The 23,770-nt window shown below is 36.6% G+C and overlaps 2 protein-coding genes across 2 annotated transcripts; one reads left to right on the top strand and one right to left on the bottom strand.

The window, feature by feature from the left end:
- The first annotated feature begins 3,270 nt into the window (after positions 1-3,270).
- On the top strand, positions 3,271-4,188 carry LOC111486150 (zinc finger protein ZAT10-like). Its single transcript, XM_023133178.1, has one exon. It carries the CDS (start codon positions 3,307-3,309, stop codon positions 3,949-3,951), a length of 645 nt encoding a protein of 214 aa, XP_022988946.1. The 5' UTR covers positions 3,271-3,306; the 3' UTR covers positions 3,952-4,188.
- A 4,851-nt stretch (positions 4,189-9,039) lies between these two features.
- Positions 9,040-20,692, bottom strand: LOC111485961 (QWRF motif-containing protein 2). Its single transcript, XM_023132939.1, has 6 exons — positions 18,892-20,692; positions 14,847-14,966; positions 10,133-10,249; positions 9,959-10,048; positions 9,624-9,731; positions 9,040-9,528 (listed from the first exon to the last, which is right to left on the bottom strand). The coding sequence occupies exons 1-6, from the start codon at positions 20,368-20,370 to the stop codon at positions 9,448-9,450; spliced, it is 1,995 nt and encodes a 664-aa protein (XP_022988707.1). The 5' UTR covers positions 20,371-20,692; the 3' UTR covers positions 9,040-9,447.
- Positions 20,693-23,770: the final 3,078 nt, after the last annotated feature.

Raw genomic sequence — 23,770 nt, 5'->3', positions numbered from 1 at the left:
TGAAGGATGAAGGGAAAATTGGGAAGAAAATGAGAGAGGCTATGTTTGGAAAATGTGAGGTTGTATGTACAAAGTATGGCGAAGGATGATTTGGAGGTCAAAATGGTGGAGCCGAAGAGTAATCAATCGGCTCTGTATGTGGCAGCGATGACGACTGCCTCTACGGTGTCAAAGCCAGCAATGGTGGTGGAGAAGAACAGTAGAAAATTTCAAAAGCCATTCAAAAGAAAGGATTTTGGTTGCTAAACCAAAATGGCTCTGATTATAAGAATGTTTGCATAATCCACACTCATAAATGGTGTGAAAGTTATCTTATTTATAATCAAATAAATTACAAGGATATAAAAATAGTAATAAATGGAAAAATAACTATGGTAAGAAAGTAATATCTAGATATTTGTCTTATAATAAAATATCAAATATGATATATATGGTAAACTATAATTTATTACTAAATATCTTTAACAGGTTGGATAGGTAGTAATTCTCTACACACGATTTACGCACATGCACATGAACCCACTAGGTAGGCTCCTATACCCCTTAGACTTGATTACAAGCTAGTGCATGCTCATGTTGCTGGAACCAATGAAAGGAAATGGGGGCTTATTATAGCATGGTATAACGTCCATACAAAACATATTGGAGAAGTATTTCATGCTCATGACGTACATGCATAAGATCCCACCGTTCAAAAATATAGTACCTGGTTATGAGGTACATTTTTCTTCCATACTTTTCATAACATACCTCTCCTACGAGACATGCATATGTATACATCATTTTCAATATTATCATACATGACTCAATAACGTTTCATAAGTAGAATGTGAACATGTGTTATAACTTATGTAGCCTAACATATTTGAAGTACATGCATCACATAATATTCATAACATCTCATATAATCATAGTAAACATTACATAAACATAGTATAAATATAGGTCACAGGTACGTGTCAGTCATACATCACTCAAGTTATCCAACTGAGTCTGCAAGCGTGTCACCGTTAAGATCACGTATTTGGTTGGCCTAAACCGAAGTCACTCAATATCCTCGGAGCTAACTTGATCCTACTTGAAACCCAACTCTAGGAATTCCACAATATCATATTTAGAATATCATCATAGCTTTAATTTTTTTGAAATTGGTCAAATAGTGGCTATGCTAACCTCAAATGTTCTCAATTATGTCAAAAACGATTTTGGGAGGGCCCAAAATAATAGGAAAGAGTAGGAAATAGTAAAATGGAGACCAAAACAGTCAACTCGAGCCATATAAGCCATGATGGAGCTTCAGACTATGTTGAATCGAGTCGAATTGCGGTCTAGGTTGTAGGTCATGGGCATGCATGCGAATTGTGGTCTGGGTCTGGCGCATGGGTTGGAACGAGCTGGTGGAATGTGTGTGGACCATGGGTATCTAGACTAGGTCGTTGAGGCGGTTTGATTAAAAAAAAAAAAACTAAAAGAGATGTATTCCTTATTTATAAACTCATGATCTTCTTCTTAATTAGTGAGTAAAACTTCTCCCAACATTCCTCAGCATCAAAGTAGGCAGAGGTGTTCAAGCCGAGAATGAGATTTTGCAAACGAAGATGAAAACTAGAAAAAAAAAAATACCACCGAGAATAAATATGAATTCAAATGAGATATATAATCTTACTAATCGGTATAAAATCCTGACACAACCTTTTCATCTGTGAAAAACGCTATGAAACACAATCCTAATTTCAAAAACTACGTATAATTTCGAGTTAAATCTTCAACTTCAAGTTAAACATTAGTTTCGTTACCATGAAGTTATCGATTTTAGCCATAAAAACAAATATATCATGATATATATATATATATATATATATATATATATATATATATATATCAATGTGGTCTGTTTAATATAGTATTTGAATGTATAAAATAAAAATAAAAGATTAAAAGAAGGTGAGAACTTGCCACGTATTTATACTCCACAAAAAATATTAAACATGTTGAAAAGGAGTGTGGGAGTGGGTTACGTGGCAAGTGGCCGGTGAGCAAGATGCCACGTTGAGGGGTTTCAGTGGGAAAAGCCAATGAGATAAATACACGTGGTTAAGTGTGCAATTTATTTGTCGGTTACGGGACGCATGTGAACACGGCCCCATCAAAAGGAAAAGTACACGCGTTCGAGTGGCGAAATAGCAGCGCGTAGTGATGACGTAACTGACAGCAGGGCGGAGACTCCACAAAATTAAAAGTAACAAAAAAAAAAAAAAAAGATTTATTAATTGCATTTTTAATTCAAATAGACCACATTTAAAAACATGTTTAATAATTTTTTAATAAATTTATGAATTACCAATTCTTTTATTAAATTTAAAATTTAAAGACTTATTTATTAAGTGAGTCGGAATGGTCATTCTAGGTGGGTTTGAGAGTTAATTGTCGAAGAAGTTATCATCAATGGTGACGATGGACTATAATGCCTGTCAATGAGCGAGATAGAGTAAGAATATTTTAGTAATTTTCATAAATATTTAAATATAGTAAAATGGTATTAAATATAAAATTAAAAATTAAAAAATTTATTAAATATAACATATTAAAAATCAAATTTTTGATTAGATAATTTAAAATTTTAAAATAAATAAATGGAAAAAATGGGAAAAATAAGTTGGTGTGAGTTGGAAATGAAAGGGATTATGAGTGGAAGTGGAAGAAAGAAAGGAAAATGGGATAAGAATACACGTGGGCGACAGCCGAAGTTTCTCCCTAAGTTTTGCTCTCTTTCCACTTATTCCCTCTCTCTCTCTCTTCATTTTTATATATTTGTTTATTTTTTATTATTATTTTTTTAAAATACATTAAACTCAAATATGCTTTAAAAAAATTAAATTCAAATAATCTTTAAACTATTTATTTTGTATATATTATATTAATAATTATAATTTTATCATATTTTGATATTTATTTAATTTTTATTTAAAAGTGGGAAGAAAATGTAAATAATTAGTAAAATAAATGGAAATGACAAAAAAAAAAGAAAAAAGAAAAGAATGAGGTGGAAATTAGGTAAGCAAATAAAAGAAAAAGGAAGACTCCACATTCCTCGAAGTGCCAGCTCAGAAAACTCCAACCATTCACTAGTACACTCTAGTCCTTCTCCCATTTAAAAATTAAAAATTAAAAATTAAAAATTAAATTTTGTTTTGACTTGGAAAGAGTCTCCCAGCCACCGCCATCGCTCCACCAGTTGACCGACCTCCCCCTTTATAACCCCCCTCCCCCGTCCCTTCCCTTCAAACCCCACCGCCTCTCCCTGCCATGGCCTTGCAAGCTCTCAATTCCCCGACCGAGCCATGGATCAAGCGATCCAAGCGCTCAAGCCGGCCTCCGCTCGACTCCGACGACGAGCACTTAGCCTTTTCCCTTCTCATGCTCGCACACGGCGGAAACATCCCATCTCCGACAAAATTGCCTTATTCTTGTTCCGTTTGTAATAAGTCCTTCTCTTCTTACCAAGCCCTTGGCGGCCATAAGTCCAGCCACCGGAAATCAGACGCCATCGACACAGATTCCACCTCCGCCACCACCACTTCCGCCGTCTCTTCTTCTACTGCCGCTTCTACAAGGACCCACCAGTGTTCCATCTGTTTCAAATGTTTTCCCACTGGCCAGGCTCTCGGTGGCCACAAGCGGCGGCACTATGACGGCAACAACAATAAAACCCTCGCTGCTGGTTCCGATAGTAACGGCGACTCCACTCTCACGCAGACCCATGTCCGGGACTTCGATCTCAACGTGCCGGCCTTGCCGGAGTTCTGGCCGAGATTCCCGGACAGTCACCGGCGAGAAAAAAGCCAAAGTCAAAGTCAAAGTCAAAGTCAAAGGCGGGAGAAGTATGTGGAGGAGGAAGTGCAGAGTCCTCACCCGTTGAAGAAGCCGAGGCTTTTGGTTCCGGTGGAATGATTCAGAATCCGGCGGCCCTAAACCCTTTTTTTTTTTTTTTTTAATTTTTATAAATATTTTTGGTGTGATTTTAATTATGGGTTTGGATTATTGGGATTTAATTTGTTAGTGTACAGAGATTAGAATACGTATTTATTTATTGGGTGTATTTGGAAATTTAAATTATTGAAGAGATAATCATAATTATTTGATTTATTTTAATTAATTAATGAATTTGGGTTTGGTTGTACCGTTGAAAACTGTGTTTTTGGTGGCTATGGGATAGTGGTTGACCTTTACCAACTGTCCTTTCCACTCTTCCGATGGTTCCTTTAACGATCCATCCATTAAAAAATAAAAAATAAAAAGAAATTCCATATTTTTTAATTAAGGTTTAAATTTGTTTTTATTATCAATCTATTGGCCGTTTAAGGCTCTAAATGCTATGATATTGTCCACTTTAACAATAAGTTCTCAGGAAGTTAGTATTCTTCACTTATAAATTCAAGATTATTTTTTAAATTAGTCGATGTGGGACTTTTATCATTCAACACAAACAATTCTTATTAAACAATAAATTTATTTTGACTTAAGTCTCTAATTTTTAATATTATTTTTTAATTGCATTACTTAAAATTTATTTTTAAGGGTATGAAATTAAAATTTTAAAGAAAGAAAGAATTAGGGTGGGGAGGGGATTCGATAACAACTCATAGACAGCAGAAAAGCCAACCTGATTGGTTAACAGTAATAAACAGCCACCAAAATATTCCATTATTTAAATATTCCTCAAATAAATAAATAACTCACCTCAATTCTTTAGAATATATTGAGGTTAAACATGTAATTTAACAATTTTATATATTTTTTTAATTAATAGTATTAAAATTTTTACGTACATGATCTCATATTGGTTAAAGAGAAGAACAAACTATTTCTTATAAAATTGTGGAAATCACTCCCTAACAGACACATTTTAAAATCATGAGACTAATGACGATACCTAAAGTGGATAATATATGCTAGTAGTGGGCTTGGATTGTTACAAATAGTATAAGAGCTAGTTATTAGACGGTGCGAGACACTGATCGGAGTAGGGTTAGACCCTCTCCATAGTATACGTGTTTTAAAACCGTGAAGCTGACGATACGTAACGAATCAAAATGGACAATATTTGCTAGTGATAGGCTAGGGCTATTAGAGACAATGGTCCATGCAATGTGGTTTTCCTCTTCTCGAACTTCTCCATTGTTTAATTTCCTTTGATTATTCTCGAAAATATGACTAAGTTTAGTTGATCATCATAGTATAATTGACCTCCATGAGAGACATGACGATAAGCTCATGCACTATTTAGACATTTGTGTGTTACTTAAAGGCACCTTTTGAACACTTCCAAGGTTTTGGGGAGCACGGTAAGCATGTTAAGCTTGATTCGAATTAAGTTTTGGCCTCAGAGTGCACGTAGGCACCTTTAAGATGCTTGTAAAGTTTCAAACAATCGGAAAACACATGTTAATCTCATCTAGACAACGTTCAAGTTCATTTTGATCCCATGTGACACTTTAGATACCTTTAAGCTATTTGAGCACTTTTTAGATACTTTCAAAGTTTCGAGAAGTGGGTAGATGCATTTAACTCATGTTGATTTGTATTTATGTCTTAGATAGCGCGCAAAAAATTTAAATGATCATAGTTATCTCGTTGTTCATATGTAATTTAGTAATTTTTAAAAATAATAAATAACTTTTTTTTTCTCGTTGTTCATATGTAAAATTAACTAAAGTTATATAAATAATAATTTTTTAAAATTAAAAGTAATAATAGATTCTTATTCTATTACTAGATCCAGATGAATACAAAAATTAGGAGAGAGAAAATACAAGAAAGAATATGAGCGTCATATGTATACACGCATATATATATATATATATATATATAGTTTTAACCGATGTGTCATCTACTCTATATAACTATCTACTATATATAATTTTACCAGATATACCATTTACTATATACATAGTTCACTGTATAAGACCATTTACTATATTGCTCCATAACCTAACAATTCTTTCTCTGATAAGACGGATCGAGTCAACCAAGAATTTCATTTTCAAACGATTCAACTCACCATTAATATCTTCACTACAACCGACCAATTAAGGTTGTGTGTCACAACCGTGGTTTCTAAGCAGCAGATTTGGCAATTGTGCGAAACCCACTCTCAGTACCGAGTAGGTCTAGTCTACTTCGAGTTACGTTGCCTGCGGTCGGGCAACATGAATCCAAATCTCGGGTCTCGATTTCAAGAGAAGATTTTAGAAAGTAAGGAAGAGATCTTTTGAAAAAAGAGTTTTGAAAACAAGAGAGAGAAATTGAGATTGGTGTTATATGGGAATGTAAGCAAAAGGCAACAACAACGGCTCACTGCATATAACTATCGGGTAGGGAGAAGTTGACAACTAGTGGTATCCCCTATAGTACATTTTGAGGCATTTCATGTCTATCAAGTGTAGCCATGACATCCCAAAACGTCATACTCTTAAAGAAAACAAGAAAGAAATAATACAACATGAAAGCGGTAAAAGAAAGCAATAAAGTAGTATAAGGCAAATGTTTCGGCGTGTCACGGGCATGCGGCCATGGGCAACATACCTTGGACAAACACGACCGTGACACTGTGCATAACCTCGATTTCCCAACATCAACATATTTTGTCAACATGTGTGTTAGATTCTTTGCTCCTTCTTTTTCTCCAAATACGTATCACTTCTTTCACTAATCTAAAGTAAAATGATATCGTTTTCTTATGTGTTTTGTCTTTGAATGATAGATCGAGTTCTTCACTAATTGTATGAAACTCTAACTATATGTATAAAGAATCTTCTCGTGCTGTCTCTTGCCTAATTCTTATTGATACTCTGTCATCTATATCATCCTCTTTCCCGGTTCAGCTATTGCCACGTACTCAACTTTAACAAATGAAAGCGTAACACACATTTATGAAGTCTTGACAACCAACTCACTGCTATTCCATTTATAGTGTAGATATATTTAGATGTGCTCTTCCTAGAGTCTACATCTTGACTAAAATACTAGATGTACCTCTCGGATATTTAAGAAGTCACTTCACAACTTCCTAATGTTCTTTCCCTGCGTTTGTTATGTACTTGCTAAAAACTCCCACTACATGTGTTATATCAGGTTTAGTATTGACCATGACATACATCAAACTCCCAACTGTAGAAGCGTATGAAACTGATGTCATGTGCTCACGTTCCTCAACTATCTTGAAAGATTTCCCCTTTGACAATTTAATACGATTTGCCAAACGGGTAGTCCTAGGTTGAGAATCATTCATCATGAATTTGGATAACGTTTACTCAATGTACTACCTTTGGGATAGATTTAACGTGCAAATAGATCTATCTCGTCGCAAGAATCTGCGTCACTTCACCCAAATCTTTCGGTTCAAATACTAAAGACATGCTTGTCTTTAGGTGGTTTACCTCTCTCATACTAGATCTTACAATCAATATATCACCCCTGTATTGGAGTAGAAACACTTCAGAACTAGTGTATTACTTGAAGAAACAACACTGATTATTTTCACTCCTATAGAAACCACTCTTGCACATGAAGGAGTCAAACTTCTTGTACCAGCGTCTAGTGCTTCTTTCAGTCCAATACAAGCTTGTATTGAGGTTACACATCATGTGTTCCTTGATGGAACTGCAAACCTTTCCGAGTGAGATCTTCTCATCTAGATCTCCATGTAAAAATGATGTTTTTACATCCATTTGCTCAAGTTGTAAATTCTTCGATGCACCAATACTACAATTTTTTTAGATAGTAGGTATTTTCAGAACATAAGAAAAGATTTCACCATAATCAATGTCTTTTCTTTGTGAATATTGTTAACTACTAACCGACCCTCGAATGCCCTTTTTATCAACTGATTAAGGGTTGATTTTGAACCACTTGTTCAACCCGAGCTCTATTTCTAGTAGGTAACTCAGTCAATATGTTGTTTGATAATTATTTTTATTTAATTAAACTCAATATTTTTAATAACCTATATATGTCTATTAGTTTTTATTTAAAATAAATAAATCTAATTGAAATTTTTGTCCAATTTGAAAAACTAAAAACAATATAAATATTTATAAAATATAATTTGAAATATCGATTTTTTTCTCCCAAGACGTATGTAAGTGGGCAACTAAATAGACAATTCACTGGATTTAAATAACCGAGTCAACTAAATCCCTATTGTCTAACTATGTAAGACACGAAATTCATTGAGTATTGACCAGTAGAACCTTCGGACATTATTATTCAGTTTCTAACAAATTTAATTGACCTTTTAATTCTTAAAATTTGAAGTCGTATTATTTTATTTTAAATAATAAACTTTTCCGATGATAATGATACAAATGGGGGAGTTTTGTTAGAATACTTTGGGTGACTAAGTTCACTAAAAGAAAGAAAGAGAGATTCAAATTTGGTAGGCTAATTATAAAGACCAAAGAGACTTTAATTAATTCAAGTGGTGGTAGCCATAAGGCATCATAATGATACCCTTTTGATTTTGGTCTTGGACATTGACATTACCATTGCTATCAATTTTGTATTAAATCAACTTTGTTCTTATCATTTGTTTGTAGAAAGCTTAAACACAAAATAAAAATAAAATGTTATAACACCTTTACCATATTATCCGTCTTTGAATAGCTTCCAAGAACAACATCGACACAACACACTTAATGGAAATGAACCCAATAATTCATCAAATTAATGTGCAACTAAAACAATCAAAATCTTATAAACACCAAGGGTGGTGATGTGGCTAAGCAAGAGTGGTTTCAGCAATTGGTTTATGTTTTCGAGTGAACGCGTAAAGGCATGATTAGTTCCACAAATTTCACTACACTGACCATAGTAAACTCTCTTTTGTTGTAACAAAATGGAGATTTGATTTAAACGACTAGGTATAACATCACATTTGACACCTGAAGAGAGTACAACACAACTATGAGGTATATTACCAAGTGTTACAATAATACATAGATGAATTTAAACGTTTAGATATATACTTTTGTCTAAAGTTAAACGTTCGAATTATCACCCTCACATCATGAAAGTATAACGATAATAAGAATGCAGAAACTACAAGAATCATCAAATGATGAGAACATTACATATATACACATTCAACGTGACATTTACTTGTTGCCTAAAGGGATAAAGAATTGCAGCACTTTTACACAGCTAATCAAAGGGATGCAAAGCCATTCCCTACAATCTTTCTTTTCCTTTTTCCAGATACACAGAGATACACATAACAACAATAGTGAAGAAATACCAAAGCCACCAAACCCAGATCCTAAATACCACCAATTTGTTCTTGTTACTTCAGTCTCGGCCTCCATCGGGTCGAAAAACGAAAAGGGGTCCATGTAATGTTAGTAGAATAACGGGTGAGGAGTTGAGTCAAATCATCGGATCAAATCAGTTCTACACGTATTTGTTAGGCTGCTGTTTCGTTGGAAATCGATTCAGTTGCAATATGTGTGTTCGCAGGCTACAATCTTTCACCTATTCATAATGGAAACCAAACAGTACAATAAAAAGAAATGCAACACATGAACAGTTCACTTTTCGAGTACTGAAATTGCATGACTACGAAATACCTGCATGGCTGCTAGCGTAGATAAAAAATCTTCACATTGTTGAAGTAAAATCCGTTCCTTCGCCGTCACCTTAACCAGTTCAGCCACCACGGAGTTCGTTTCTTCTACCTGTGAACAATCCAACCATTTCTAAGTTATGAGCTATGAAAAGAGTCGAAGGAAAAGGCTCATCAATCTTCCTATTTCCTTGGTTAAGCTATCTAATAACAACGTAAAGCCCCAAAACAAACCTAAATTGAATCTATAGTACATAGCTTTGTGCTGTCTATTCATAACTTTCATGCAGAAAAACGTTCAAAGTTTCTCACAAAGGTAAAAATTCTAAAACGCAGCACCTTAGATGATAGAGAGCAAATTGAGGATGCCATTGCTTGCATAACATCAACAGCTGATCCAACAGCATCCTTCAGGTTCTGAATATCCGCCTGATAAAATACAAAAATGATTTATTTTCTTCACATTTGAGCCTTTATTGATTTGCTTTCAATGAAAACTGAAAAGGCACATACTATTGATTTCCCAACAACTGGGAGCCGTAGAGTACTAGCCTTCAAAGCCTCGGTCGCTCCAAGCATGGAGCTCGAGTGATCTCTGTCTAAAAGAGCCCACTCTTCCAAATAACTTATCTACAATGAAATCGATTCAGTTGAAGAAGCTCATGTCAGAATTTGGAGTAAATTTAACATAAAACTGATAGTTCACAACGACACGAAGTTACCACCAAAATAAACGAGGAAATTACGGCCATTTTCAGAATTGCATTATCCTATTGTCTTAAATGAATAAGAACACTGTGAAACAACACGATTCAATCTATTATATTTAGTTCATTGTGGTAAGAGAAGAAGTGTTGAAGCTAAGTTCAAAAAGTAAAGAAAATGGTCACCATGTTGATAGACCCCCGGTAACTAATGTGCATCGTAGTAAACGGGTACACAATGAGTCAAGTGTTTGAACTAATATATTAAGGGGAAATGTGGCTAGTTAGTCGCAAGGTATAAGCACATGATAATCCCTGTGTGAGATCCCACATCGGATGGGGAGGAGAACAAAACATTCTTTATAAAGGTGTGGAAACTTCTCCCTAGCATATGTGTTTTAAAAACCTTGAGGGGAAGCCTAAAGAGAAAGCCCAAAAATGACAATATCTGCTAGCGGTGGGCTTGAGCCGTTACACCGTGAGTACATGTATAACAGACTGTTTTCCCTCTCTCCAAAAGTACCACAAAACTGCACACACCTTGGCTTGTAACAAAAACCTTTACTTCTCATAAAAGGGGGGATGGAGAAGGAATATCTTGATCATCTATCTGCAACCCCTATGTCTATGCAAATATAAATCAAACTCCTCAATGTATGAGATTCAAGCTGTATGGGTTAAAATCATAGCTCCAAAGGATATGGTCAAGATCTTAAATCGCGCCTCCACTCGATATAGAATGAGTCACAGTGGCTCAATCAAATTGGGCACCTTTCTCAAAACGTGATCCGAAGTGTTAGCTATTGCATGGAGAATCGTTTTTTGCTCGAAGGAGATGGATTAAAAAGACGAGCAAAAAATGATTTACAAGAAAAACCTTTGGACGGTCTAGGACTCCAAATACAAACATCCATTCTCCTTGAATTACAATAAAATTCCCTAATCAGAGAAAGAAGGGCTAAAATATATGTCGAGACAATGGAACCCCAATAAAGGTGAAGGCAAGGTGCTAGAATAAGATAGAACAAGTCATCCAATGATTCCTCATCAGAAAAAAAATAAAATAAACAAAAAACAGAGCAGAAAATTTATCTCCAACCACATATTCCCCAGAAAAATGTATCCCTCCCCCCATCACACACCAAACAATGGATAAAAAGAGAAGAATGGAAGCTCCTCATGGTTTCTGTAAGTACCTTAAATCCCACCCAAGATCCGATCCATTCATGTCATGACACACTCATGACAAGCCTTGAGGAAATTCCAAGCCTCATATACATTTTTCGCTTGTCTTTGTAGCTTCTTAAGACCTTAGGCGAGATTTTCTTTCGCCAACCTAATACAACTTGTGTAGATTCCAAGCTTGTTTGGCCACACATGATGCCCATGCATGCATGTTCAATCATCTGCGACTCTAGCCGACTTGCCTCTACAATAGATCAAGTCATTCGGCTTGACAGTGCCTCTACTTTAAGCCAAGAGCTCTCAAGTGCAACGTCACGACCATGCATGCATGTTCAATCATCTTAGTCATCATCTTGATTCCCAACAACACGACCATGCATCGTGATGTCATCCCATGTCTTAAGACAACTTAGCCATCTTGGCTTGTTCGAACATGTCATGTCATGTCATTTATAGATTCTTATCAGAGCATGAATCCTCTCGTGTCCATGTCAGGGCATGAATCCTCTCGTGTACATGTCATGTCATTTATGGACTCTGTACCGAATAGGGTTGCATATACCAACCTCTGACACATAAGATAGGGTGTAATGTTCGCACACCCATGTCGTTCGACATTGTCCTTGAAAGACCCATTTCAAAGGAAGATGTCCGAGACACTCGTCTCGCAATGCTCATCCATGCCACAAGGTAACTTGCTTAGGCCATAGGGCCCAGGGGTGGTGGAGAGCTAACATCATGCCTCCCTCTAAGGTATATTTGGAGGCATTTCCAATCTAGCAGGTGTAGAGATGATTTTGGTGAACAGTCATATGCTGTCGTGGAGCATCTGTCTAGTATCTGATTGACACTAAATTTAGCAAGATTTCATATTTCGTATAGACGGACTACTCCAGAGCCACATGCCCAAATTCCCTCTAGAACCCTGAATTTCGAGGTCAAGGCCCGAGGATCGGGTCCCTTCAACAAGTCTATCTTTGACATTCATGTCGCCATTGTTGTCTCTGTCTTGCCTATGCCTCAGCTTGGCTTCAATGCATATCTTTATGGTGTGTTAGGATGATGCACCGTCCTCCTTAGTCGCTTCATGGCACTTATCTGTCGTGGCGCTCACATGGTAGGATAGGCGCCACTTGAGGGTTGCGATTGTCACTATGTGAGGGTCACAACCTACTGTATGTTGTGACAATTCAAAATCAAGTGGTCCATGCTTGCTCTCAATGACCTTGTCGTAAATGTAAGATGCATGATGAAAACACTCGTCATTTAGACAAAAGGGCCTTGTAACAGGCCTAGTGTTACCTATATCTAATCCCCCAAGGTCCTACTTGCTTTTTCACCACCTCCAATTTGACTAAATGTGATCCATCCATTAATGAAAATCGAGTACTTCAACAACCTAGTAGCTTTAAACCTAAGACTTCATTTAAACCTAAAGCCTTTTTTTTTTTTCCGCAAGAACTTTATCCAAGAATTTTTAGTTCACATGGTCATACACCCAAAGAGGACAATATCACGAGGGTTTATGCCCACATTAGTTAGGAAACAAACATATCCATTAATTAAAAATAAGGAAAACATCCCCCTTGGTACGAGTCCTTTTAGGTGGAACAAAAATAAAGTTATAGGAGTTTATACTCAAAGTGAACAATATCATTACATTGTAAAAATGTGGGTTTCATTATCATTAATAAGTAGTTTTTGGAGAATTCCCCAAACTTAGGTCTACGAAATTCTTGTGGGCTCGAATGATGAACAAAGAAGTTATGAGCCATGGAGTCATAGTGATGATGATCCATGGTTGAGAACTATCAGACAAACGATGTATGAATTCACTAGGGATAGAGAGTTGGACATATCGATAACTATTTGATGAGAGACCTTATGTTTTCTATTTGATGTAAGGATTGTGGAAATGTGATCAAAAGTCTCACATTGGATAAGGGAAGATCCATAATGTATCAATAAAGCACAGCATCTCCATTGGAATGGAGCATTTTAGGTGAAGCCAAAAGTAAGGCCCCAAAAGCTTGTGCCTAAAGTGGATAGTACCGTACCATTGACAAAATGAAGTGAAGAGCATTTATTGTCCCTAATAGTGCTTCGAGGAAGATGTCATGGTGGCTGAAAGTAACCTCATTAGGAATCACCCCCCATTCACAAATGACTATTCGACCATCAAGAAAGATAAAGGTTGTGCATATCTTTAATATTATCGAATCTTTTGAGCTCTTTACCAGTCCAAATATGAACCCAAGCAACTAAGCAAGACTTCAATATAGGCCAGAGAAGTTGCTTACTCAAAAGTTCTTTACCTAGCCTCTCTATTTTCTCTAGCATTGAGAAATGCCCCATAACTTACTTATGCTTCCACTAAAAGAGAACCTAAAGCGACTTACACTTCGGAATTCAATTATTGAAAGATGCAGGATTTAGCGTTCAAGGAGATCAACAATCTTGAAGGAGACTGTCATCCAAGCCTTCCACGCAAGCCTTTCAATGTATTTTATATGTCTACTTTTCTTTCGCCCAAGAGTAGCTTTTGATAATTGAAAAACTTAAGAGAGGTTTCTATTGGGATTGATCACGACAAAATGAGGGGGAAGCTCAACCAGTTAACGAGAAGAAATGAGGAATCCCACAGTATTGGGAGGTCTAGATGAAGATAACATTGAGTTGAAAATCATTCACTCTTGACCAAAAGGCTTCTGCCTTTTTCGATGTAGAAAAACTCACAATGGAGGAAAACAGAGGCTGACGATTATGGTGTTTCTAACAAAAATTGGTGGACAGATTTTGCTTCCCTCGTCCCTTTTAAAGGCACTTAACTAGAAAATATTGAAAACAAACTCCCACATAAAACATATGGCTTGCGAGAGTGCGTTGGAATACATACATTTTTATAGGAAAGATAAAATCCTTATAGATCAAAACAGATTCACACAAAAAAAAAAAAAAAACATAAAACGAGAAATCAACTCAACAAGCAGAATTACAAATGTGATTTTTATCCTTGATGGTCAGGTGCTGCTTATTCAACCCTCAAATCTTTTGATGGTGAAGAGCTCTACTCAAAAGAAGATGAATAATTTGGGCATCAATGATTTATGTCAGTGTTAATCATTAAACCTCTATGGGTATAATGCAATGGCACTTCAAGTGTACTTTAGAAGAACAATGCATTTGTTTTCTCTGAGCCTGAAGAAAAGATATTTACAAAGTTCTATGGCAATTTTCTTTTTCTATGTGCTATATGCAAGTTTGAAGGCATCTAAAGAGCCAAATGATAAACCAAATGACATTCTTTGGGAGAAAAAGAAAAGGGTTCTGAATCTTACTTGTCCCTTGAGGACGGATGTCAGCTTCAATTTTTGCCGTAGTAATAGTAACTTGATTCTTTTAAGTGTGACAGTATGCCGTAGTTCTGAGATAGTGACCCATGCATTCCAAACATTCCTCTGGTGCATAAAAAGAAAGATAAGAAATATACTGGATTAAATATACGCAAACAAAAATTAAGGCTAAATTATTTTTAAAAAAATATCCTTAACTTTGTTTTTCAAACCCTTAGAAAACTAATAGGAAATGGGTTCAAATCATAACAGCCACCTAATATCCTATGTGTTTCCGTGTCAACCAAATATAGCAGGGGTCCAGATGTTGTCCAATGAGATTAGTCGAGGTGTGTGCAAGCTAGCCAAGGACACTCACCGCTATAAAAAAATTAAAAATAATAATAAATGTTTCAGAAGTACTCTTTGAGTAGAAAAGTGTAATAATGTTGATTGAAAAGTCAACATGTTTGAATGTATTTTTGGAACATTTACAAGGTAATACTACTAACTTTTGAAATAATAGGAATATTAAGAAGAAGATACTATTTGTTTCTATATTTTAAACCAAACCATTTTCCCCAAAATGCATACCCCACATCATAACCAAACCAACCACAGTAGTTTAATGTTCTTAATTATTCTAGTTACAGACAATACAAATCATTGGACCCTTGCATATCAGAACTAGCAAAACCAACTTGATCATCAAAATATAGATCAGGGACTTGACCGAAATCCCAAGCCTCCAACCCGCTTTACCTTTGGTCGGAAAAAGACAATGGAGACCTCGCAGAAGAAAGAGTTAGTACCGTCCATGTTGGATAGTACCAAAAGTAGTTCCCTCATATGGAGGATGGATCAAACAAAATAGCATCAACTTGAACAATTATAATTCTCCCAATTTCATGAGTGGCCTGTTTTCAGCTGTATTCTCCTAAGCATGATGCCAAGAAGGAGAAGAATTGATACTAGAATGGAAATGAGGGGGTCCAGAAACATGGTTACCTAGTTAGAAAGGGAAAGCCATTTACACGGGCAAGAGAAAATCAAATGTACGAAAACGGAATTGATGGTGTAAACCAATTTGAAAAAAAGGGGAAAGGATCATTGATGAGACAATTAGAAACGAAACGGGCAACTCTCATCAATTGGTTTACAAGGGAATAAGTTGACGGATTAGAAAGTGACAAAATTAGAGCTGCCATTTTTATGGACTGGAGATTTTACAACTAGCGTAACGTTAGAGGTCATTGTGATGATGGAGGAGAAGATAGAAGCCATTAACATGAGTATATTGGATGAAGCAACAGTGTAGTACTGACTAACAAAACATGGAAGGAATTTAAAGAAGCCGTATCACTCTATTTTGATTATAGAAAGAATGAATATTGTATGAGCAGTTTAGGCTCTAAGCAAGAAGCAGCATTAGGGACTACCCATAGTTCCAAATCATTATCGCAGCATAACCAAACGGACTAAACATAGTGTTTAAGGGTGATTCCTTTAAATGGGTAGCAATTCAAGATCTGGGAAGAGTATTGAAGGGTGATTCACTATTTTAAAAAAATGAAACTTTTCATTGAATAAATGTAAAGTTACATAAATTAATGCTCAACATCTAGGCAGGGGACTGAATATTAAGGGTTGATTGGGTTGGGCATGAGATTATGGAAGTGGCCATCACTACTGAAGGACATCAACACTTGAGCCAAGGGAAGAGGCCATATGGAGGAAACATTGGTTGAGCATATAATCATGGTTTCAGGCCTCCCTTCATGCCATGATCCCTAATAAGGTAGTTTGAATGAGTCTGTGTCTTCAATCCTTAGAAAGAAAGCGCTCCTCCGGTCATGTAACTTACCTGTTATTTTTCATCCATGAAGCTCCAAGAAATGGGAATTCCCACCAAGGAAGACCGAGATGTTTTCTAGGCCATCAGGTAAGGAGCATAATGAGTATCAGGGTAGCGATTGGGATTTAAAATTAACCAGCTTTAAAGAAATATAGTATGGGCAAACTCTCCAAATCTCTCCAAAATCTCTCCAAACCCCTAAAACCTCTTTTGTTCCACTTGAGCGAAAGGTAGTTCATAGGCCAATTATAAATCTAGTGGCCTAATCAACCAGCAAACTCCTCCAAGCAATTAGTATCCTCTCACTAGACAGTGAAATTGATCATCGAGACCAAAAAACAATTTGAGCACATGAAGTGTACAGACTTTGGAATGGTGTGTCAAGCAAAGACCAAGGAGCTATCAATTAATTGGAGGTGGTTTCATGAAATGAACCTCCGCCAATCAAAAAACTTCTCAAAACATATACTTTTCAGCCCCTTTAAATGCATCCTACTCAAACAATCTGCAACAATGACCAACGGAATAAAAGAATATGGTCACCTCAAAGCAATGAATATCAACTCAATCTACCATTAAGAATAACTGAGTAATTAACACTCAGAGATACACCCGTAGATTCACTTCCTTCATTTACCACCAAACCATTTAGCTTGAGAACAATGTTTAAGAAAGACCAATCAATTTTGTTGCAACTCGTAGGCCTTCTCCGAGTTACCATTTAAACTCGGTACCCTACAAAATACATTTGATTGCAGTCATCCACCATCCCGTTAGCCACAACAAGGGAATTAATAATTTGTCTCTTCCCCACAAAAACATACTAGAAGGTGAAAATAGTTACAGGAAGAGTGGATTCCTGCCACCCTTATATTCAATCCCAGTCAACGAAGTGAGCACATTGCTCACCATTTTCTTGCACACTATCTTCCAACTTATTTTCCACTATTTGAAACTTTCCTTGTGGGTGAAGCCATAGAGAGAATCACAAAATTCCACCACCTTTAGCTAGTTGATTACAGACACTTCTGAACAGATCAAAGAACCTACTTTGGCATACATAAAACCACCAAAAGTGGAACATCAATAGCACCTACCGGACCAACTTTTTTTCAATTCTCATGACATTTCTTTCATGCTTTATCATAATAGTACAAACATTTTAAAAAATGACTGATCATTCCAGCCTTAGCTTTCCAAATGCGTTTAAAAAAATGTCTATTAATGGACCCACTTATAAAACAATTTTTAAACAAAGCAAGTAAAAACTTCAAACAAGCCAAATATGTGTTTAGAGACAAACGACAAACATTAGATTAGTGGGATCTAATTCTCTTTTACATAGAAGAGAGGTCTAACAAAAATCTCATTCAAAAAGGAAAGAAGAGGAATCATATCATTGGAGTCTCTATCATAGGAATGTGTGCTAAGATCAGGCATAAAAGAAGATGCTAGGTCTCCCTTTTTCATCAATGAAATTGATTGCTTCTTATCAAGAAAAAGCTTATACTAGATCCTATGTAGATCCTATCTGTTAAGTAGAAGGTGGCATAGAAGATAATTCATGAGTAGTTTCATTGCAGTAAAGGAAACAAAGAAATAGAATCCCCATTGGAACATACATCCCAAACACAACCATTGATTCAATTTCCCAAGGGCAAGGGAAAATGTGAAGCATTTGCTGCCTTGAAAAATATACTTCCAAGAACAAAACTACATGTTTTAAGATTCTTTATCAGAGTAAGAATCTCACCCAAAATACTCAAATCCCCAAGACAAAACTCTCCAAAGAAATCTGCAAATCATATCCCTCTATTCAGGTCGACCAAGTTAACAATACCTAAACTACCGAAAGACAATGGCATCACAACCAAATAGAGACCACGTGAGATCTCCCTCTGTCCATCCATCCCGACCCGTAGGAAGTTCCCCGTGAAAGATTCAGTAGCAACTGAATAAGCAATTTAAGATGAATTCTAGAAGAGAGAATTGATCTAAGGTAGTCGATATGGCTACAACGCCAGATACGATTCAAGTCCAACTTGGATGTAACAACCTTAGATAGATAGTGTCCATCAAGAACAAAATGTAAGTTAACTGCAAGTAGTAGACATTGAAAACCTCACGAATATCATGGAATTAGGCAAAACCACAGAATTCATCAAAAGGGTAAGATACTCAACACAAAATTAGTACCTCTGCGTTTAGTCTCTGCAGCATGAACGTAGCATCTGCCCTTGCGTTCACAAACCGCCATTGCAAGTAACGGTTATGCTGAAGCCTCAATACATGTGCATCAACAATGCGATCTTCCCCCATCTTCCCCCTCCGGATATCAACAGAGAAACTGAGAATGGAGGGCGTACTAATAGAGTTACTAACCAAGGATCCACCGACACCATTTCTCGTTCTGGAAGGACTAGAAATCCCCCTTGATGGTGATGACACGGAAGAAGTCCAAAGCTTACTTGGGGATGGAGGCCTGGCGCCACCGCGAATAGGGGAAGCCATTGTTCGTGGTGATAAAATTGGCCCATCACTTGAGAACCGTTTTGACTGATTAAACTTTGATGGGGCTCCCAATCTCGCCCCAGGACTAGTCGATAAAGGAGAACCAGGATCATGCAAGCGCCGCAGCCTGCTGTTGGTCTCTTGCCAAAACCTCGCAGATACAACAATCCCTCGAGGCCCATTTCTTCCCTTGGCAACCGTACCACAATCTTGAACGCCTGAAGTACTGCCGGAGGAAACACTGTCCGTATCAGATGTAGTGAGATCAGAGGGCACAGAAGACTCGTTGACAGAATCGGCATCTGGGCTTTGCCGAACGGTCTTCAACAACTCGGGACTGCTTAAATCCAAGCTCAATCTGCCATCAAAAGAAGCTCTTCTACTGTCATCTAGCATTGTTTGCTGTAACCCCCGAACCACCATCCCAGATCCAATTCCATTCACTTTCTTCTGCTCACCACTGCAATCCAAACTCCTCGACAACGGATTCCCCTCCAAATTAGCATGCCGGTTCCTCGCCGGCCAGCGATGTTGATCAAGTAATTTCGAATTCTCCACCTGAACTCCAGACCCATCGCTCTTATCCCTAAGTGGAGTCGCCCGACGCCGTTCCGGCGTCGAACCCTTCCTCGCATTACTCAAACTCGGCGTCGAAGTAGCCTTCGTCTTACTAATCGGAAGCGAAAACGCCTCTCCTTGAAAAGAAACCGATAAACTCCTCGTAGAAGTAACCAAAAGCTTCGCAGCCTCAGTCGCATTACCGTGCCTCGATTCAATAACCGGAGTCATCGACCGGGGCGCCGTTGGTCGCCTCCGGTCCACCGATTGGGACCGCTTAGGTCCCAAGGAAGGCAATGGAGTAGACGCAGGGGTCAAATTAGTGGACCGAGATAGCAATGGAGACGGAAATCGGCGAGAAGAAGCCGAAGACGAAGTAGTCGAGGAAGTAGAAGTAGAAGTGGAAGGCGAAGGAGACATATACCTTGAAGGAACCTGTCTACCTCTGGGTTTCCGATTAAGAACTCCATTGTCCTTCTCAGAAGGCAACAATGGAGGCCTGGCTTGATTTCTAAGATGATCTTGCTGGTGTTCATGACGTTGATTGGTAGAGATTTTGGGAGTTGGAGAGTGGGCCGAAGCTGCTCCAGAAATGGCAGCCACCATTGATGCAAGAAAGCAACCAGAAGCTCGATTTCGTCCGTTTTTCTCACAGTTGGAAAGAGAAAAACGAGGATCTCAGTGAAGAATTCACCATTTTGCAAATAAAAAGATTCAGGAAATCCCAGACAGAAGAAGGAAGAGGGTTGTTGAAGGTGGATTGAACATGTTCCGTAGAAGAGAGGAAATCAATGGACATGGAAGGGAGCCCGGCTCGCTCTGTGCGTGTCTCCGTCAAGCTCACTTCCGTCTCCTCTGGGCTAGAGAGAAAGAGTAGGTGACAGACAAGATTTGAGAGCTCCGCTGCCTCATTACAGAAAGAGAGAGAGTGAAACATAAACTACTTGTATTTATACACTCTACACTCCTTTTCTTTTTGGGTTTATGGGACTCTTTCTAGAGACGTTACATAATTTAATTAATCCCTTCTTTAAATATATATACATATATAAATACTCCCAAACGAATTAGATACGATATGATAGAATGCAACCGAGCGAAAGGCATAGGGATCGATCTACCACCGATAAACAACCCTAAATTAGGGTGTAATAGCCCAAGCCTAGCATATATTTAGCTCGTTACGTATCGTCGTCAGCCTTGCGGTTAAAACTCGTCTGTTAAGGAGATGTTGGAGTGTTTCATTCCTTGTCAGTCTCACTATTAAAAAATGTCTGTTAGGGAGATGCTTCCACACCCTTGTAAAAAGAATCTATTACGGAGATGCTTCCACACCCTTGTAAAAAGGAATCTATTACGGAGATGCTTCCACACCCTTGTAAAAACGCGTCTGTTAGGGAGATGTTTCCACACCCTTGTAAAAATGCATCTGTTAGCGAGATGCTTCCACACCCTTGTAAGAAATGTTTCATTCCTCGTCAGTCTCACAGTTCTAAAAAAATGTTTCATTCTCCGTCAATCTCGTCTATTATGGAGATATTTCCACACCCGTTACATATCGTCGTTAGTCTCACAGTTAAAACGTGTCTGTTAAGAAGATGTTTCCACACCCATTACATATCGTTGTCAATCTTATTGTTAAAATGCGTATGTGGGATATGTTTCCACACCCTTATAAAGAATGTTTCGTTCCTCTTAACCCAAACTTAGCATATATTATTCGTTTTGTCGCATTCCTTATCGTCGTCAACCTCACAGTTTTAAAATGCGTCTACTAGAGAGAGATTTTCGCACTCTTGTAACAAACGTTTTGTTTCCCTTTACAACAGATGCGAAATCTCACATAGGGTTTAGAGAATTCAATTCTCGTTCTCAATGCATAACCAATATAACCTCGAGATATTTTTGTCGATTTTAATTAATGGACGGGTAAAATATAAAAATAATTTTTTTTTCTTTTTACATTAAAATACTAAATTTTGAAGCATCCAATAATTTATAAGTTATGAGTAAATATTAAAAAAATATATTCCTTTTTCTTTTTGAGTGGCTACATGTGATCCCTTGTTTTCTTTTTACTTATGTTATCTTTTTATATTACAAATATTTATTTTATATGGTAAAGTTTAGTATCTTCATATCTTTAAAAAAGAATGTGATAGTTATGGTTGTAAAGCCCAATTATTTTAATATTATTATATTTATTTTACCCAAAAAAAAATGCAATTTTTTAATTATATAATAAATTTTACCTCCAAAAATTAAATTACAAATTAAATCCTTTTAAAACATTTTATTTTAAAAAAATATTAATAAGTCGATGACCTATTCCATTCGATGCTGTTAAGTGTAATTGTTAGAGTGTTCATATGATCTGATAACTCGAACCGCTCGAACTATTCAACTTAAACCATATGTGTTGGGTGTTTTTTTTTTCCCAATTTAAGTCGGGTTTAATCTTTATACTTTGACACCTAATTTTTATAGGGCATTTGTCATTGTCATGCACTTACAAGGTGGGCACATTCGAGCTCATACATTAATCTCTTAGTTGTTGAGTCTGGACTCATTCAGAATAACTACTCGACAAACTTTTTGACCAATTTAATTGATGCATTGTAGCCTCCATACCCGTTTTTTGTTAAGAAATGAATCGTGTTTAATAAGTTTGTAGTCTTTTCAAATTAATTATTTAAATGGATCAAATTAAACTCAAATGTACTTTTTTGCCTAGTATAGATATAGTACTAAGACTTAACGACAATCATTATTACGAGGAAGCAAATGGCACGAGCATATGCTATAATATTATATCATTAATTAAAAGCCAAAAACGTCATTTATCGAACTAAACAAATATAATTTATTTAAACCTAATCTATTACTCACAAATTTATGATTCAATTTAGCTGAAAACTAATAGTATATGCAGAGGATTCGTATTTATTTGGGTATACACAGGTTGAGTTGCAAAAAAATTTTGGACCAACCCAAAATTTCGGGTTGGTGACTTGAGGAACCCGAAACCCAACCCAACTCAATATTTTTTAATTATTCTCATAAAATTCAAACATTAAATATTCAAAAGTCACCATGCATCACTAACATCAATTATAAACGGACCTAACCCACGCCCACCACTAGCAGATGTTGTCCTCTTTTCGGCTTTCTCTTTTAGGCTTCCTCTCAAGACTTTAAAAGACATTTGCTACGGGGAGACTTCCACACCCTTACAAAGGGTGTTTTGTTCTCCTCCCCGACTAATGTGAGATATCACATATTAAAAATAGGATAAGAGTTTGACTGTAACTCTATTTTCGAGTTGGTTATGTTGACCTTATTAGAAAATTGTCAACTTACAAACCGACCCAATTTTTTTTCAGTTTTCCAAAAATTCACCCAACTCAAACCTAGATAGTTCAGATTAGTCGAGTTCCCGAATCATTCGGACACTCCTAATTTTTTTACATATTGAACCAATTACCCTAAACCTATGTCGAAAAAAGTCAAAAACCAATATATAACCCGAACAAACCCTAATTTTACTTTTGCAAAATCTTCCTCCCGCTCATGATTAAGTATTTGAGTAAAAAATTAAAGAGATTAATAATTAATCACATTAATATTACATACATATAGTTGTAACAAATAATTACAATACTAATTAAAAAGAATTAAAAATATATATATATATATATATTGTGGTTTTTGCAAGCTAAGTTAAGCTATAATTAAAACCCTTTCTTTTTCTTAATGGCTTTTTGCTAGCTATAGCTAGAGAGATGCCACATCCATTTCATTCCCTTTCTTTTTCCCTTTCTTTTCAAGCTACTCCCTCTCCCGTCGAGAGTGAATATCGTGGCTTAATATGTTCGTTGGTCGTATAAAATCTCGATATTTGTTCGATAAGAACGTAACGACATGAGCCCTTATACTTCGTAGTTAGTGTATTGGATCGAATTTGACTTCAAATATTGCTATAAATGAATATTAGTATCTTCGATAA

This window comes from Cucurbita maxima, unplaced genomic scaffold (assembly GCF_002738345.1).
Source record: "Cucurbita maxima cultivar Rimu unplaced genomic scaffold, Cmax_1.0 Cma_Scf00011, whole genome shotgun sequence".
Lineage (NCBI taxonomy): Eukaryota > Viridiplantae > Streptophyta > Magnoliopsida > Cucurbitales > Cucurbitaceae > Cucurbita > Cucurbita maxima.
This window is presented reverse-complemented; position numbering and strand designations above follow the sequence as displayed.